The sequence below is a fragment of the Myotis brandtii genome, unplaced genomic scaffold, assembly GCF_000412655.1.
Source record: "Myotis brandtii unplaced genomic scaffold, ASM41265v1 scaffold6, whole genome shotgun sequence".
Lineage (NCBI taxonomy): Eukaryota > Metazoa > Chordata > Mammalia > Chiroptera > Vespertilionidae > Myotis > Myotis brandtii.
In genome coordinates this window covers 1987517-2005382 of record NW_005370271.1, presented here as the reverse complement: position 1 = coordinate 2005382, position 17866 = coordinate 1987517, and the positions used below count along the sequence as shown (strand labels likewise).

Here is a 17866-nt window from a genome sequence, read left to right as displayed (position 1 = left end):
AATATTTCAAGAACAACAAAACATCATTTTAACTTTGAAACTCTCGGCCATTTTTAAAAATGTGAAACTAGGCTAAAAAAATCTACCAACATTTGCACTCTTTCTAGTGTCTCGTCACTGTCATGGGGTCAGACACGTAGGTTTAAGGCAATGAGCAGTTTTTGCCTGAGATATAAAACAATGAGGTGTACGGTTCACGTCTTTTCAGCTAACTGCCTACCCTAAGCAATTAGTACTCTGGCAGTTCTCTTAATTTCATGATGGGCCTACAGTCAGTGGCTACCAAATATTTAACAAAAAGTCCAACATACATAAAATTGATGGACCTGATCAGATACAAAATATGAATCCAAAATATTTGCCATAGTGTTGATCAGATTATGTAGATAGTATAAATTTTAAACTATTAAAATCAAATAGTTACATTTTAAAAGTACCTTTAATCGAATCATTTTCAGCTCTCATTATGTCAATGAGTGAACTCTCCAGGGAGTGCATGTCGAATGTCCTGGGGCGATCCTGTAACACAAACAGCCACAAACCACTTTTTAAAAAAGCATTTAATTATAAAAGGGAACAATAAGCTGCACAGGATGGGACACAGATCAAAAAGTGGCATTTTTATTCCCTCTCTGTGCAATGTACATTATTGCTACATTTAATTTGAACACTTACAAAACATCAAAAACACAAAAGTTAAGTACCCTGGGCTCAGCAAAGAGTGATTTGATGTCTAATAATAATTTCAATAGAAGCATTACTTTTTGCTAATAAAGCAGAAACAATAAAAAGTAGTACAGAACATTCAATGAATGTAAAAATAAAATTTGTAATCTTTCTCTGTCCTTAAGATCGCAATACCATGGCAAAGCTTTCCAAACTGGTTCCAGCAGTTACTGACTGGAGTGGCATCTACACATGCTATTCAGAATAGCTCTATTTTCTTACAAGCCAAGATTTAAAAATAGTCATCAAATGTCTGCAAGACCACTAAGAGACAAAGTAGTCTTGATTTTGCTGCCATTAAAATTAAAGGGAAGAAAAGGCGTGGAGAACACTGCGGTCTAAATCCTGGCTTAACACAATGCATTTCAGGAGTGGGAGAGGAATCTTAAAATACACAACAACCCAACTGCTCTGACATTCTTCTGGATGAAAAGTACTAGCGATAACTAAAATTAATGCTTAGCTTGATAAGTGAAAAGTTGGAGATGGAAACATTTTCAAATTAAACTTTGAAAGGAGGCAGTGTGAACACTGCGGTCTAAATCCTGGCTTAACACAATGCATTTCAGGAGTGGGAGAGGAATCTTAAAATACACAACAACCCAACTGCTCTGACATTCTTCTGGATGAAAAGTACTAGCGATAACTAAAATTAATGCTTAGCTTGATAAGTGAAAAGTTGGAGATGGAAACATTTTCAAATTAAACTTTGAAAAGAGGCAGTGATACACACTTCCATCGCATCTTAGGCATAAGTACACACACACAGACTGCAGCCAGCGTAAAGAAAAAGGATTTTGACAAGCAGGATTCCATACCCTTCTCTTCAGTGATATTGTCTCTTACATTAATTTTTAACTCAAAGATCTTCAGACACAATGTATTGAGGATTTGTAGGCTCCATGAATTCAGAAGGAAACAGTTTCAGCAGTTTGCTGATGCAGACTAAGAGCAAGGGACAAAACCCAAAGGCACAAGTGCCATACCCTTGCCATCCCTAGCCTCGTATGTACTCCCCACCCCTCACAACCCAACCTTATGACCAATTATAATGATTATCAACTACTTCACACTTGTCTAACATTTTACTTCCTATCATGCTTTGGTAATTCAAAGAGTTCAAAAGCCACATATTTTGTCAATCTTTCTGTTCTCAGAGAGGGTGTAATGTTTATCATTCTTAATTTATACCCTCTAACTCAGTGGTTCCCAATGTGGGGCACGGGCAATCTGATTTTAAGGGGGGGCAATTCGAGAATGAGTTAATAACAGTGAATATTTTGCATTTCTTATGGTTCTAGGGGCCTCATATACAGTATATAAATATATATTGTGACATATTTATGCATTTCAGTTCTGCTACATATTTTGAAACTTTGCAATTTTTTCATATCATTTCATATTATTTTTTTAAACAATTTCTTAGTGATTTCTTCCTCAGTACTTCAACTATCCTTTCGCTTTTTTATCTTTCTCTTTCATGGATACCATGTTCTTTGGAAGCTTGTTTAGACCAAGTTAATGACCTTTTAGGCTTCCTCTACATGAATAGGAATTCACTTTTTGAATAAGAATTATGTGTCATGGGGGTGGAGGGGCATCAGGATTTTAGAGATGCTTAGGTGGGGCATGGCCAAAAAAAGGTTGGGAACCACTGCTCTAACTGATCTTTTCTGTCCATTTTTTAGCCTCCAATTAAAACAAAACAAAACAAAAAACTACAATGTAAGTGTCCCTGCCATTAGGCAGCAGGTGGAGGAGCAAATAGTAATAAACTTAAGGAATCAGAACACCACCAAGATGGTTTTCCTACCAACAACCAAAAGGCCAAATCAAGAGTGCTTTGATTTCTACAGTTCATTCTTTGATTTTACCCTTTATGATTGTGAGTTGGGCCAAATATCATAACCACTGATATATTTTCTAGGATCTACTTCCCAGAAGGTAAAGTACTATAAAATAGAAGCCCTGTTAAGTGACAGCTCTTCTTGACTGATCGTGAGCTGATGACCAAAACATGAACATCAGCAGAAATCGATGGCATGAGCTCAGACACTAGGAAGCCCCAACACCACCACTGGCGAGTCACGTGAACTTGGGCACTTTCATCTCTAAATCTCTTCACTGATCTGAGAAAGGAAAGAATTTGATGAGATCTCAAATATCTCCTTTCTAGCTCCAAAATATACCTGTATTCTAGCTTTCTGATGGCTTTAGTTTGTGTTTTTCCAAGATTCACAGTTTAAATTATTTTATGGCACGAACCAAAAAATGTGAATGAGAATTACTAATCAAAGTTTATCACATCTGCCCACAGGAAGCTGGGGGTCCATGACAGTTTAATGCTAAGTAACAAGCTTTTAAAAAAAATCTACTTAAAACAATTCATTGAGGGGGATGTCCTGATTTCAAAAAAAGGTCAAAGATTCTATTATGAAACAAAAGAACACCGGCAACTATATTTGCTTCACCATTGCCAGTTTCTCTAGGCAGCCTACAGGAAGGAAAGGGAGAAAAGCAGAACTACCCTTTATTGAGCATCTACTCAGTACCTACCTTATTCTAGGCACCTTATTAATACTGTCTTAATTAATCCTCAAACTTCCTTATAACTTATGTTCTATTATTCACATTTTAATGATAAAAACTAAGACTAAGGAAAAGCCACAGTCTACTGCACAGATAGGATATTGCATAGTTCAGCAGTTTAATCAGGAGTCAAGTCCAAGTTTCACTCCAAAGTAGACAGTGCTTCCTTGGATGAGGTAATGGTCATGGCAGTCAAAGGACCACACTAATTAAGGCATGCATTTGAATAAATGAGACACTCTGCAGTAAGGGTCCAGGGGGCTAGTGTTTGACAAACAGTAGGCACTCAAATATTACTCATTAACTTAAAGAAATAACAAAATGTATAGGAGTAATCTAGAATGATATCAGCAATACTAAAAACATAAGCAGAGGATGAGAAGCCTTATCTTCCCCTGTTGAGATGACAGACAGATGTGGTGCACAAAGTAGTGACCCATCACAAATGTATCTCTAAGTTATCCACTGCTAACCACGGGAGTAGAAGTGGTAGTAATAGTAATAATAATATCAGCAGCTAGCATTTATCTAGCTCTAATGCTTTACATGTCTAGTCTTATTTATTACTCACAAAAATCCTATATAATTAGGCATATTCAGTTATTGTCCCATTTCACAGATGAAGAAACTGAAGCTTAAAGTGATTAATAACTTTATCAATATCAGGTAAAAGTAGAGGCAGAATCTGAGGGAGGAACTAGGCCTTATGATGATAGAACATGCAGCTTAATAATCATGAATGAAAATAAAAGAGCATCAATTATTTAAGGCTCAGCAAAGCAAACTTGGTTACAATGCTTAGATCACATTTTATTTTGTAATCTTAATTGTTATATTTAATATATGGAACTGCATGTCAGTAACTTATTGGTTTCAGTTTCTGCTATCTCTACTTCACAGGATAATTCTTAAAGGAAAAATTAAACAAGTCATTATGAAAATCAAATTTGATAAAAAAAAATAACCTTCTGAAAAAAGCAAATTAGTATTTCAAAGAGCAGGCAGGACCCATCCCTTTATTATGCACACCTGAATAGTCTTGTCATGGCAAAATAGGAAGACCTACATCAGCATGTAACTGATGACAAGACATGGCTTTTCACAACATTCCAGAAGTAGCCACAAGCAGCACAGAAACCACGTGGTCTATTACTATCAGAAAGAACTAGATTCAATTAGGGCCACAAACCAAAATCATCATTCGTGGTTTGGGGTTTTGTTGTTGTTGTTAATGTTCAGATGGATAATCTAAGCCAGTGCTTCTCATACTTGAGAGAACATCATAATCATCTGGAGGTCTTGTTAAAACATGGATGACTGGGTCTACCCCAAAGTTTATCTTTCAGTAGCTCTGGGTAGGGTCCAAGAATTCACATTTCTAACAAGTCTTCAAGTGAAGCTAAGGACCACCACACTTTGAGGACCACTGAGGTAAGCAATTCCATTGAACAGGTAACTTCATTAGGTATTTGGTGGTGTGATTCGTAGCTTACATCCTGGTGACCAGTCATGACACAATTGAGCTTAAATACTCCACATAAACCATTTTAAGGTTTCCTTATGAAGAGAAGTGCTTTGCTCTCAAAACACAAAACAAAGCCCTTTGTTTCACTCTCTATGGTCATAACTTGAAAAAAAATTACAATCAAGTTCAATTTCAACAAATCAACCACCATGCCATGACCATTCTATTACTGACTCTTCTCACTTATACTTGAGTTAATATGTTTCAACATACTAGACTGGGTCTAAAACATAAAATACAATAACTGCATGTAGCCACATCATTAAGAAGCAAGACAGCCCTAGCCAGTTTGGCTCAGTGAATAGACCGTCGACTTGCAGACTGAAGAGTCCCAGGTTCGATTCTGGTCAAGGGCACATGCCAGAGTTGTGGGCTTGATCCCCAGTGCAGGAGGCAGCCGATCAATGATTCTTTTATCACTGATGTTTCTTTCTCTCCCTCCCTCTCCCTTCCTCTCTAAAATCAATAAAAAACACATATATTTAAAAAACAAAAAAAGCAAGACAAAATTCAGCTACTCCCTTGACTCATTCTATTCCTATAAAGACATCACTGTGATGGACACTTCTCTCAGACTGCTGTGTATCTGTACCGGCCTGTGGAAGTTTCTCTTTCTGGCTTAAATTTTCCCTGGTGAAGAAGGGAAAGGAAAATATTTTGTTTTGAAAGTAAAGTCTATGCCAGTGTGTCAAAAAGGTGCCTAAATAAATAAGAAGTTTGAGATGCCAGTAGAGCCTATAATTAATCAACGGTAACTATACGAGTTTTAATCCAACATTTTCCAAAATGTAAATATTCTTCTTGGGTTAAATATTTAAGCCCACAGACATTGACTGTATGGCGCTGGCTGGGTGGCTCAGTTGGTTGGAGCATCATCTTGTACACCAAAAGGTGGCAGCCTTGATTCTGTCAGGGCACATACCTAGATTGTGGGTTCAATCCAGGGTCAGGGCGTGTGTGGGAGGCAACTAACGGATGTTTCTTTCTCACATGGATGTTTCTTTCTCTCTCTCTCTACTCTCCCTTCCTCTCTCTAAAATCAATTAAGAATAAAGAAATTAAAAGTTAACTATATGGTCAACTTTCAAGATTCCACCTCCAGATAACCCACATTCTTGTGCAGGCACAAGTCCCCTTTTCCCCCGTGTCTCCCTTAGCAGGCTGACATCCTGCATGATATTGACAAGCTCTCTTATGGCCATCTCCCCACTGGACTGCGAGCTCCACTCATCCCCATAATCAGACTGTAGCATATGTGTAGCATACAGTAAATCCATCATCGTCTGCACCAATATAAAAGTGGCTAACTTGTTCCTCCTGGCTGTGTTGCGCATCTTATGTGAGTTATGTATCACTTACATAAATCAGTTCCTCACAACCATCATATGAGGTGGGTACTATTATCATCCCCATTTTAGGCAAGTGAAGCTATAAGAAGTTAACTAATTGTCTTCAAAGCCACACAGTGAGCAGTGAAGTCTGGCCTGCACATTTAATAGCATCTCATATTTCTAAGCAGGTTCCTTCCTTAGTCAGTACTTTCTCATTATGACCATTTTATAATGAAGGCGAAGAGCCCTACAGAGCAAAGGAACAAATGTCCTCGGTGTATTACTCTGATTGGACAATAGCTCCATTCGCTCCCATGTGAACTGACAAATCGGATCTCTCCAGAAAGCCTTTGAGAACATTTTCTTTTATTCCACCTTCACTAAAGAAACCACACTCATTTTGAGCAATAGAAATCCTTAAAGAGGTAAACATTTCTTGTCACCATTTAACTGTATTTAAAAAACAGACTGGTGTTCTCGACTTGATTACTCAAGTTCCTGGATCAATAGTCCCTTCTTCCTACTGACTATTTGTTCTCACCTTGCCTGGCAGAGGGAAGTAATTAAAATCCATTCCAAGACCTGCGTTAAATCCCCACTTACTAGACAAGTGATCTTGACACTGCAGTGTCTCCGAACCTTGATTCCATCAGCAAAGTGAGGATCACACCTTCCTTATGAGAGTGAGGAGAAATGAGATCAGGCCTGCAACCACCTGTGCACAATGCCCAGCAGTCAGTAGACCCTTTCAGTAACTATTCCCTCTGCCCCTTCTCTCTGGTGCAATGGCAAAAGAGCCTGAATTGAGCATTGTCAATGCAGTATTGTTTGTAACTGAATAACTCAGCTGTTCTGTGATATTTCCTGTAGCCCATTTTCATAGAGATCAGTAAAGTGAGCATTTTCATAGAGATCAGCAAAGTGAGCATTTTCATAGAGATCAGCAAAGTGAGCCCAAATCTATAAACCCCAAAATATCAGTATACGACTTATCCTTCCTAATAAGTTATTCAGGGCAAGAGGTCATTAAAGGAAGTAGGTAAATACTACTAAGATTCCTCCCTAAGAAATGAAGTAATGAGCGCCCTTCTGGCCACTCCTCTATTGCGCTGCCTACTGGCTGCCAGAGCTCCTCTGCTCCACGTCTGCCTGGCCTGATCAGGGTCAACAGTCACAGAGAGAATAGTCACCCACAGGCACACTCTTTATTCATAAGCGAGGCTTGTGTCCTACAGGCTTGTAACCCATGTCATCTCTTCTCTTTTAAAAGCCTTGACAGAAATTGTCACAAAGCAGCCTGTGCCCAATGTCAGCCTCTCTGGGTCCTCATAGCTCCCACCCCACCATCCTTAGTTCTCCTGAGTCTCCGAAGAAGAAGGTACTTTTCAACACTCAGGCACAAAGTGAGAGGTCACCAGACTTCACACTTCATATAGAGAAGGAGCATGCTCGCCTGGTCATGCAATCCCTTCCAGGGACCTCTGGAACCATCAAACATTTGTGGATTAAAAGAGAGCAAGAGATGAAAATGTTTGATGCAGTCCAAAGCCCGCAAAAGACCCCCAAACCTCTAAATTCCTCTTAAAGCACAAAAACAGAGAGTCAACCAAAAAGCTCTCAGGACTGTCCTGTTCGATCTCCTTCCAGGGACCCTTGCACAAGACCACAGAAGCCTGAACCTCAGGGAAGGCTGAGAGAGGAAAACTGGTCAAGCTCCTCCCAAATTGTTGGTCACCGGCTGGTGCTTTGGTGTGTCTGCTGGATCTTTTTGGTGATGCCATGTGACCACCAGCATCCTTCTCTGCCCTGAAGGTGGTTTCCTTAGAGATTAGCACCAGGTTGAGTGGTGAAACAGGCTGGGCAGATGCAACAGAAATATGGGCCTTGCTTTAGTTCCTATCTTTCTTTTAAAAATAACTAAAGAAAAACATTTTTGTTTTTAAGGGGGGAAAAGCTCCTTATCTTTTAGAAGCATAGACTAAACGATTTATAAATGAAATGATACAATACCTGGGAACTTCGTCAAAATAACATGAAAGGGAGGGAAAAGGTTAGGAAGACAGAGGGAAGAGGACTGTCCAGGAGCTGATCATTGGTGAAGCCAGGTGACATGTACACAGGGGCTTGCTCTATTTTATCTACTATTGAATATGCTTAAAATTTTCCATAGTAAATTTAAAAGGCATGGGGGGAAACTTTACTCAGAGGAAAAAAAACAGTTGGTCACTAAATTTTTCAGAAAGAAGGCATCATCTAGGCTGTTTCCCATTATTATTTAACTACAGTGACTTTATTTTTAAAAATTATAGTTGTTTATAAAATTTTTCCTTAAAATTAAGCTCACTGTACCCCACGCCCATTATATAGTGTTTTTCACATTTTAAGAAAATGTGCTATTTGCAAGATTTTGAATTAATATTTCTGATTATTTGCTTTCTTATAACAACAGAATCTTCTGGAAGCTAAACACAAGACATATTTCATTTTATCTGCAAGAAGACCAGACAAAAGAAATGAGAAAATGAAAGATCAGGACGGTTGAGCAGGTCGCCCTCAATCACACAGCTAATTAGTGGTTGAGCCATATTTGGAACCAAGATCTGAGTTCCATACTATAATTAGATTTTTCTGAGTAGCATCATTCTCATATTGGGTTTTGTTTTGTTTTTCTAAGGTTCTTACAGACAGCAGCTATTTCACTGACCAGCATTTGATGCAATCCTCAAAAACAACTGGAAGAACTATTATTAAAAGTATGTTATGTAATATTTAAACATAAATATGGCTCTCAAATATAAAATACTGAGGGGTTATGACTGGGATATGTCTGGTAAATATTCAGCAAACAGAAATTTCCCAATCTAATTACTCTACAATATGAAAAGCACTTGTTCAGCTTAAGACTTTAAACTTTGTAAACATGAGAGAGCACCTGTAAGTGGCTGATAGAGTGTTTCTTTGACAGGTAATGGGACCTGCATTCTGCTACCCATAGGTTCAAGTCTGCCTTTTGTGGTACCACTTTGCCACCAAACTTAAATAAGCACACCTGTGTACAAGGAAGCTTGTACAAGTACATATTTATAAATGGGACCATTAATAAAATATTTAGAAATGCCATTTATACATTGTTTTTGGTATACCTAAAGTTGAATGTTAGTTTACTTTAAACAGCTCATGGATTAAAATAAAAGGAAATTATCTGGGCTAGTTGCTGATCTATAATAATAAAAGTGTAATATGCAAATCGACCGAATGGCCGAACAGCGGACAATCTTCTGGATGAAGCCTGGGCTGCGAGGGCCAAGGCAGCCACGCTGCGAAGGCCTACTCTTGCACATTGGGCCTCTAGTTTGTTTATAATGAGAAAAAAAAGTTTGTTCAGTATTACTCAAAGATTAGCACAGATAAAAAATACATTAAATAAACCAAATTAAAATAATTTTTATGAGATATCTAATCCTATGTTTAGACCACAACATAGCAGGTGCTTTATAAATAAATTAATAAAAATATGAAAACCAAAACTCAATTCCAGGATAAAAGCTAAAATATACCCAATTCAAATCTATGGTACCTTTTCCTATCTCTTAGCAAAAAAAAGAAATCACAAATTCTTCATTAAAATATCATTTTCTGTAATATATGCAAATGTTTCAAATTTCTTAAAATAACAAACTTGGTAAAATCTTTCAAAATACTGAAAGATACAGGCTACTGACGCTAATGAAAGTTTAGAGAATATACAACTATAAAACTTCTTTTCAAGAAATTTAGTAATTCTGCTAAGATATTATCTGTCCTGGGGTGCATTTAGTTTATCCAAAAGGAGCTCTCTGAGAAGTAAAACCTATGCAAAAAATAAGCAATACCAAGGACTGTTTGAACCATTCACAGATGCCCAAGCTACATTTGGAATTATTTTAATTTCATAATTTAATTCAATATTAGAGATCTATGCTTTAAATTAAAAAAAAAAAATTCAAGGGACCTCACAGTAAGCCTTCGCTGTCAGGTATTGCCCTGAGAGGACCGTCTTCCTGAATTTGAGCAATTTGCTCAAGGTCACGCAGATAATTAGAGTTTAGAGTCAAACTTACGGCTGGACCCAGAGCCTGTGCTTCACTCTGCTACATTTCTGGACTCACAAAATAGCCTTTCTCAGTAATTATTCACCTTTAGGAACGGATTAAAAATAGAATCAATACCTTTATCTTTCTATCTACTAAGAATTTTCTGAAAACCTGAAAGTGGAACTCCTTCTGTTTGAATAATATAAAATGTGATGAGAGAATCAACACTAAATTTGAAGTAAAAAAATTACATAATGCTATAAACTTATCATGGTAAAATATACCTTAATTTCTGCAAGAACAATTTTCTTTGAACCATTACATATAAAATGAGTTTTATCAGGAAAAATTAAGATAAATGCTAAAGTTATGGGCTCACTGCCTTAAAGAGAAACACGTTACACACGTTATGTTATCTGTGATGGGGCAAAAAACTAAGGTACAATAATAGTGTGCTGAAAAAAATGTGATGGTGGATCTTCAAGCTTATTTTCCTTCTAGCAACATAGAGAACAGTCTTAAGAAAAATACATTTAGACTTTAAAATTCAAAGTAGACATATGTGAATGTTAAGACTGCCTTTCATTTCTTTCTCATGAACACCAATAAGGATTGTTTTCAAAAGCATAAATTCACGAACTAAGTAAGTAGCATCTTTCTAGTTGCAATTAGCAAAAAACACAATCAGCAGGCTTGCAATAAACAGTTTTTTCCTGAAAGATGCTGGAACAATGTGTTGATCATATTCCATGGCTTCTCTGAAGACAACAAAATATAATCAAAAACTCTACCCAACTCAAATTCTATTCCATCAGAAATGCAATTACACCTAGTTAAAAAGCTTTCCACAAAAAAACATAAAATTAGATCTGGTAGGCTTTTCCCAAAGTTTTTCCAGTATCTCAATTTTGCTGTAACTTACAGTGAAAATATTAGTTTCCCCTCTTCTTGTATAAATAAATACAAAGTCAAAGACCCCTCATAAAACTATATTAAAAACAAAAAAATGTAATGACGTTGCACTTTAGACAATTTAATAATTCACCATGACTTTTAGAACTGAAGCAACATAGTACACTTTCTGTTTTAAAATGTAAGATGGCATTTATAATTTTAAGGATCAATAAATTGACAACCCAAGGAGAACTATTAAAGTGACATGAATTATTTGCCTGGTTAAGAAAACAAATCCATGGTGACTGTGTCTGTAGTAAGAGCAAATAATCTCTAAGTCCTAAAATGTCTCCCTATCAATCAATCTTTGTGACAGATTTTGTCCCCCTTTTTTTTCTGCCTACTTCCTGGTTCTTAGCTAATGGAGGTGGGAACATAACTGAGCTGAAGATAAGAGAGTATGAGAATAGATACTACACAATTCCCCTTTACTTTTGTGTAGGGCAGATGATCTAGGCACCCTTCCAAAGAAATCCTATAGTCAAATATAATTGTTGGTGATGCCCCAACATACTATTTGGTTTGGACATCAGAATTCCAGGATGTGCTTGTAGGACGGGGCGGATCCCCCACCCCCCACCCCCCGTTAATGTGAAGGTCAAATCATGTCTGTAGTCACATGAATATGGATCCTGTTTCTTCATTTTGGAATTGGGACAATAAAACCAGACCTCACGGGCTGAGAAACCTCACATAGGAAGTGAGACAACATATGTAAAAGCACCTATATTTCAGTGCCTGGTATGTAATCTATAATAATCTATAATAATAAAAGAGTAATATGCTAATTAGATCGAATGTCCTTCCAGGCGACCTTCCAGACCAAGCAGGGGCTGCGAGGAAAGCCTGGGTCTCAGGTGCCAGAGGGAAGCTGGTGCCAGCAGCCGGGGGAAGGAAGGCCTACTCTTGCACAAATTTCGTGCATCGGGCCTCTAGTATGTAATAAAAACAAAAAAAAGATTTGATTTGAATACTAAGTTTAACATTTTAAAGTTGATAAATATATTCTATTATTTTCTACTTTCAAAATGTTATCTATAATCAGCTTCAGAGCAGCATGTATCAATTATTTTCTGTAAAAAGATTCCTCTCATCTTACATGCTTCTGGGAGGCATTTCCTTCCCATAACCCGTCCCTCCCACCTGTATCAGGTTTTGTGAAGAGGCACTGTAGTATAATAGGTAAGAGCCAAATTTTATGTGTGAATAGTAATAATAATAATAATAATAATTTCTACCTTGTATGATTGTTGAATGAATTAGATGAGTTAATACATGTAAAACATTTAGAATATCATAGACATGTTAGCTATTATTAAATATATGTTAAATTTAGTTGTATCTGAAAACTGGACTTGAGGAATGTTATCTGAATTCACACAATGAAAACTTTAAGTTAAGCAAAAGTAACTTAGAAATAAATTTTAATACAAAATATCCCAAAATACAATGCTTTGGAATATCAGTTATCTGGAAGATTATTCACATATTTGGAACCTGTGCTCCTGCTCCATAAACATGGATAAAAGAGAAGGTTAAGATTGGCCAAAAAAAACCCCACCTCATTAAAAATGTTACCATTATTTTTAATTCACTATATGGTACTCAAACCTGCATTAAACAAACATAAAAACCATTCTGATTAATTTTAAATTAAATAAACATTGTTTAGTATTAGTTACATTTCAGGTAAGTTATTTCCTTTTAAAAAACAATACCATGCTAGTCTTTGATTGGATACCAATGTTATAAAGTAGCTCTATCCTGTAATGTCTGTGGTAAATTTAAAGATCTCTCTTACATCTAAGGAATAGCAATCGAAACTGAATTACTAATATCTATAAAATGTCTTTCCTAAAATTAATAGTGCTCAAAGAAATAAATTTAAATAAGAGAGTAGTGGTGTTTTTTGTTTTTTTTTAAAGAGTGGATCGTGGTAGTAAATTCTACAGTATCTTGCTTTGCTTTAGGATCAAAATGAACTTAGAAAGTCACCCCCCACATTTTATAAAGAAACTGAGTCCCCCCAATGCTATGATACCGACTGATAGGGCTAAGACCACAACATAGGTCTCCTGGCTCCCAGTCAAATGTCCCTTCAAGTTTTTTCATATCAAATTTATCTAATTCATATCAATTCGAAACTATTTTTTGTGCCAAATAACTAATTCACAAGAATTCTTGTTAAAACAAACACACAGAACTACATTCATTCCAGTAAGCACCACAGCAGTCAGTTTACTAACTTGTTATGATATTTTCAAAACCCAATTAGGAATTTCTTGTTATAAAGATTTTTTTTCAAATCACTTATTTTTATTGTGACTTTCAAATCACCCCAATGCTAGCGCCTGCATACTCATGCGTGTGTGTGTGCATGCGCGCTTGCTCTCCTGCTCTCTTATACACTCTCTCCTCAATCTCTCTAAAAAATTGTGGGGATGGTGAGGAGAAATGAGCAATTTACTTTCTATTCTACCACATTTGAGCCAGGTATATTGACTCCTTTTTCCCACCCTCAGCATAACAGACAACAATTCCAAGGGATGAGTTAGTTTCTAACAATATATTTTAGTAACAATCCTAGCCTATTTTATTATTTCAGAACCCAACTTAATAGAAACCATCTGATGGAAAAGATTTCACTTGTTAAACACATTCCATTAGCTCCATAAAAATATTATTCATGTGCACACATGTAGTTTATTCATTTTCTGAAATTTTTACTTTTCCCAAAGCAAACCTTTATCAAAGTTAGTAAACTGAAAATGGACAATAAACCATGAGTCATTCCATTAGTGTATAATAGCAAAATAAAAAAGAATAGTGCATTCAATATTCAATTCTGAGCCAATCTTAATCCAGTTAAAATGTATAAAATGCCACCTTAGATTTTTTTAAATTAGCAATAATATATGAGTAACTCATAGCAGTTACCTTTGCATTAAATTTCCCTTAAATTTATGTTCAAAGGAATGTCAAAAGTAACTTTTTAAAACTAGACTTCATGAGATTGTCAATGTCTTAACGGCCTTTTACCTGACCACTGAAACACAACAATTGCTCCCTTCGGTTTGAGTAAAATCCCTTTCTAAAAACAGAAGCCAATAGAGCTTTTTGATCCTTAGGCAAAAAATTATTTTTAAAGAATCTAAAACTAAATTTAACCAAATATTTTATGATACATTCTAACCATTACACCTGAATCCTTAGAGAGGGCATATTTCATTCCTTGGAATGACACAGTGTTTTCTTAGCAAACATCCCCCACCACTAAGTAAACTATTAATTAAAACAGATAATTCTTCACGTAATCTGTTTTAGCCGTTGCAGAAAGAGATCTAAAATAATCCTCTACCTACAGCACATGTGTATGTATAAGCATGTATATATACAGATATATTTTTAATCCTTGTTTTTTTTAACCTAGAGTTTGTACTCTTATGAGCTATGTGCTCTTAAGAACGTTATAACTTTCTGATACTCAATTTTTTCATCTGTAAAATGGGATAATAATTGAACTTACCCACTGAAACACAATAATTGCTCCCTTCGGTTTGAGTAAAATCCCTTTCTAAAAACAGAAGCCAATAGAGCTTTTTGATCCTTAGGCAAAAAATTATTTTTAAAGAATCTAAAACTAAATTTAACCAAATATTTTATGATACATTCTAACCATTACACCTGAATCCTTAGAGAGGGCATATTTCATTCCTTGGAATGACACAGTGTTTTCTTAGCAAACATCCCCCACCACTAAGTAAACTATTAATTAAAACAGATAATTCTTCACGTAATCTGTTTTAGCCCTTGCAGAAAGAGATCTAAAATAATCCTCTATCTACAGCACAAGTGTATGTATAAGCATGTACGTATACAGATATATTTTTAATCCTTGTTTTTTTTTAACCTAGAGTTTGTACTCTTATGAGCTGTGTGCTCTTAAGAACGTTATAACTTTCTGATACTCAATTTTTTCATCTGTAAAATGGGATAATAATTGAACTTACCTTGTGGGGTTGTTGTGAGGACTGATTAAATGTTAGTTGATTATCTCATATAAATTTCCTGAACACATAAATGATCATACCCCCAAAATATACAAATTCAGTGGGGCATCTGATGTTCAATTAACTATGAAATTCCCCTTATCTCATATCTATCAGCTAGACCGGCTGCTCATTAATTCAGAAACATCAAACAATGTGAGTCTTGCAGAATAAGGATACACTGGTGGCAGACAGACAAGTGATCCTGGCCTGGATCTATTTTTAGGCATGGTTTAATTAACTACACCCCTAGTGTTAACATTGGAAAATAAACAAATGGGTGAAAGGCATCATAAAAGAGTCACTCTGCGATCTACAGTTTCATAGTATTCACAAATAAATGAGCATGAAGAAAACACTTAGATCATTTCTCTAGCAGTCCTTGCTGATATAAGGCAGGCCAGAAACTGCAGAGGTTTCAAAGGAAATTAATGAGTTCAGACTGTTCACACCGCATGGTTCAGAGAGGTTCCAGGTATAAAATGTAAGCGTGAGAAAACTACAATTTAAGGGTTGGTTTTCAGTGACTTGATACCTTACAGTGGAGAAAAAGGAATTTTTTTTGGTTATATAGTTACTGCATATGGGTAGAAAATGCTCAGCAGTTTCCACAGCAAAAGGTATCCCTACATTATGTACTTTACATAAATAAGTAGGGAAAAACCAACCCTGATTCTCTTGTCAGGCTAGAAAGGTATTACAGTTAATAATTACGACATCACTAGCTGGCTACCTGGTATTAATTATACCAAGTCATACAATTACCTATGGGAAGATTGCAATGAGACATTTACCCAAGAAACAGCTGAACATTTTGTTCCAAGTTACACTCCTCTCCTACCAAAATAACGTCTGGTAACTCATATTCTAGGAAGAGCTCTGATAGGAACATGGACAATTCAAACTGTCTTAGTTGGATACTACACCAGGCCATTTCCTTATTCATGTTTATCTGTTAGTGGAACACAATCTTACCGGAAAAGGAAAAATGTTGTCAGCCCTGTTCAAGCTGTCTTCCATCCAGGACTTAGGAGCAAAGGCAGAGCTGGGGCGAGCGTACTTCTGGAGCTGAATATGATTGCTTGCAAAATTTTTCTTCAAAGGCGAGATGGAGTTCAGGGGCGTTATTCCTCCGTTCAGCCCTCGGCGGTGATCGCGGCCTTGGGAACCTCCCCAGCCACCATATCCACCACCTCCCGGGCTCCAGGAAGAAGAGGGTGTAGGAGAGGGGCTCTGGTAGCTGCTCCATGGAGAGGGGGGCTTGTTAAGATTATTCGCCAAGTGAGGCAGCTGGTTAAAAGCAGCATTTCTATGTGTGAAAGGTGGGGGGTGGGGACTGGCAGGAGACCTCCTTTGCTGCTGATGCTGGCTGTGATGATGCTGGAAGTGAGGATGATGAGGGTGGTGCTGGGACAGAGGCCCGATCTGCGGGGAGAAGCTGCCTCCGAAGCCAGGGCTGACATGATGGGGGAAATTCTGAAACAACAGAGCACCGTTATTAGCCGAAGCAGTGGGGACCCCTCCCTGGTGAAAGAAACTGGCATCTTCGTTGATGATTGTAGAGGAGGAGGGCGCGATGGCCGCTGACCAGTTACTGAAGCCAGTCAGAGATGAGGCGCTGGACGTCAGGGGCTGGGTGGAAGCACCGAGCCCCGCAGCTTCTTGATAATCAAACCCTGTCAACACGGGTGACTCGATTCTGATCTTCTCCTTCCCATTGCCATTTTCTGAAGAAGTGTCCCCTTGATTATCTTCCGATTTCGCCTTCTCCGTTTCAGGCAGTATTCCAGCTTCCTGACCCGGGCTGGGGGAGAGCTGCTGCTTTTCCAGGGGGTCTTGCTGCTCCTGTTGCTGACTTTTGGCTTTTTCTGACCCCAAGATCTCATCCTGGATGTTGTGGGCAGCCGGAGCAGGGAAGAGCCAGGCTGAGCCGGCGCTGCTGCCATTGGCAGCTGTGTTATTATTTATAAAAGCAGCAGGGCTGGGGGTGGCATTTTGGTGATGGTGTGGAGGCTGCAGATGCGGGTGGAATCGGACTGGAAAAGCAGATTTATTCCCAGTATTGCTTTGCACTAGCACTCCAAACCCGTAATCCCCCATTTATTATTTTTAGAAGCAGAATCTTACAATAATAAAAAAACAAAAAATTTAAAAAAACTAAAAAAACACGACAACCTGATGTTTCACGCCTTTGTAACCTCTACCCAAAATATTTGTTTGTTTGAAATGTCTTATTAATAGCTAGCTCAAAGATTGCAGCTTATCACCCTAAATAGCTCTGATTTGGAATTCTGGTCTCTGAAAAGAAAAACACACTAAAAAAAAACACCCAAATCTCATCCAAAATGGGCTTCTTTCTAGGAGGGAATAAAAACGAAGAGGGTAAAAACCAAGTCTTTGGTTAGTAAAATAGGCGCTTTCTTTTTTTCCAAAGGAAAATGTGTTACATGAATGACAAAAACACAGCTTCTCAAGCATCTATGGATGTAGAAGAATAAGCATTGCGCGGAGTAAAAAATATATATATGTATATGTGTATATATATATAATTTAACAATCACATATGGTCTTCCTCAGCAGTTTAGATTCACTCACATAAAAATTAGAATAGGGCTAAAA

The 17866-nt window shown here is 37.2% G+C and overlaps 1 protein-coding gene across 4 annotated transcripts in view; it reads right to left on the bottom strand.

Moving 5' to 3' along the window:
- CPEB4 (cytoplasmic polyadenylation element binding protein 4) overlaps positions 1 to 17860 on the bottom strand; it is a 53537-nt gene extending 35677 nt beyond the window's left edge. For all 4 annotated transcript variants that reach the window (XM_005879381.2, XM_014550331.1, XM_005879379.2 and 1 more), the window contains exons 1-2: positions 16223 to 17860; positions 438 to 519 (exon numbers count right to left, since the gene is read on the bottom strand). In XM_005879381.2, coding sequence (XP_005879443.1) covers positions 438 to 519; positions 16223 to 17347 — 1207 coding nt within the window. In that variant the 5' untranslated portion in view covers positions 17348 to 17860. The remainder of the gene's footprint in view (positions 1 to 437; positions 520 to 16222) is intronic.
- Between the last annotated feature and the right edge of the window lie 6 nt (positions 17861 to 17866).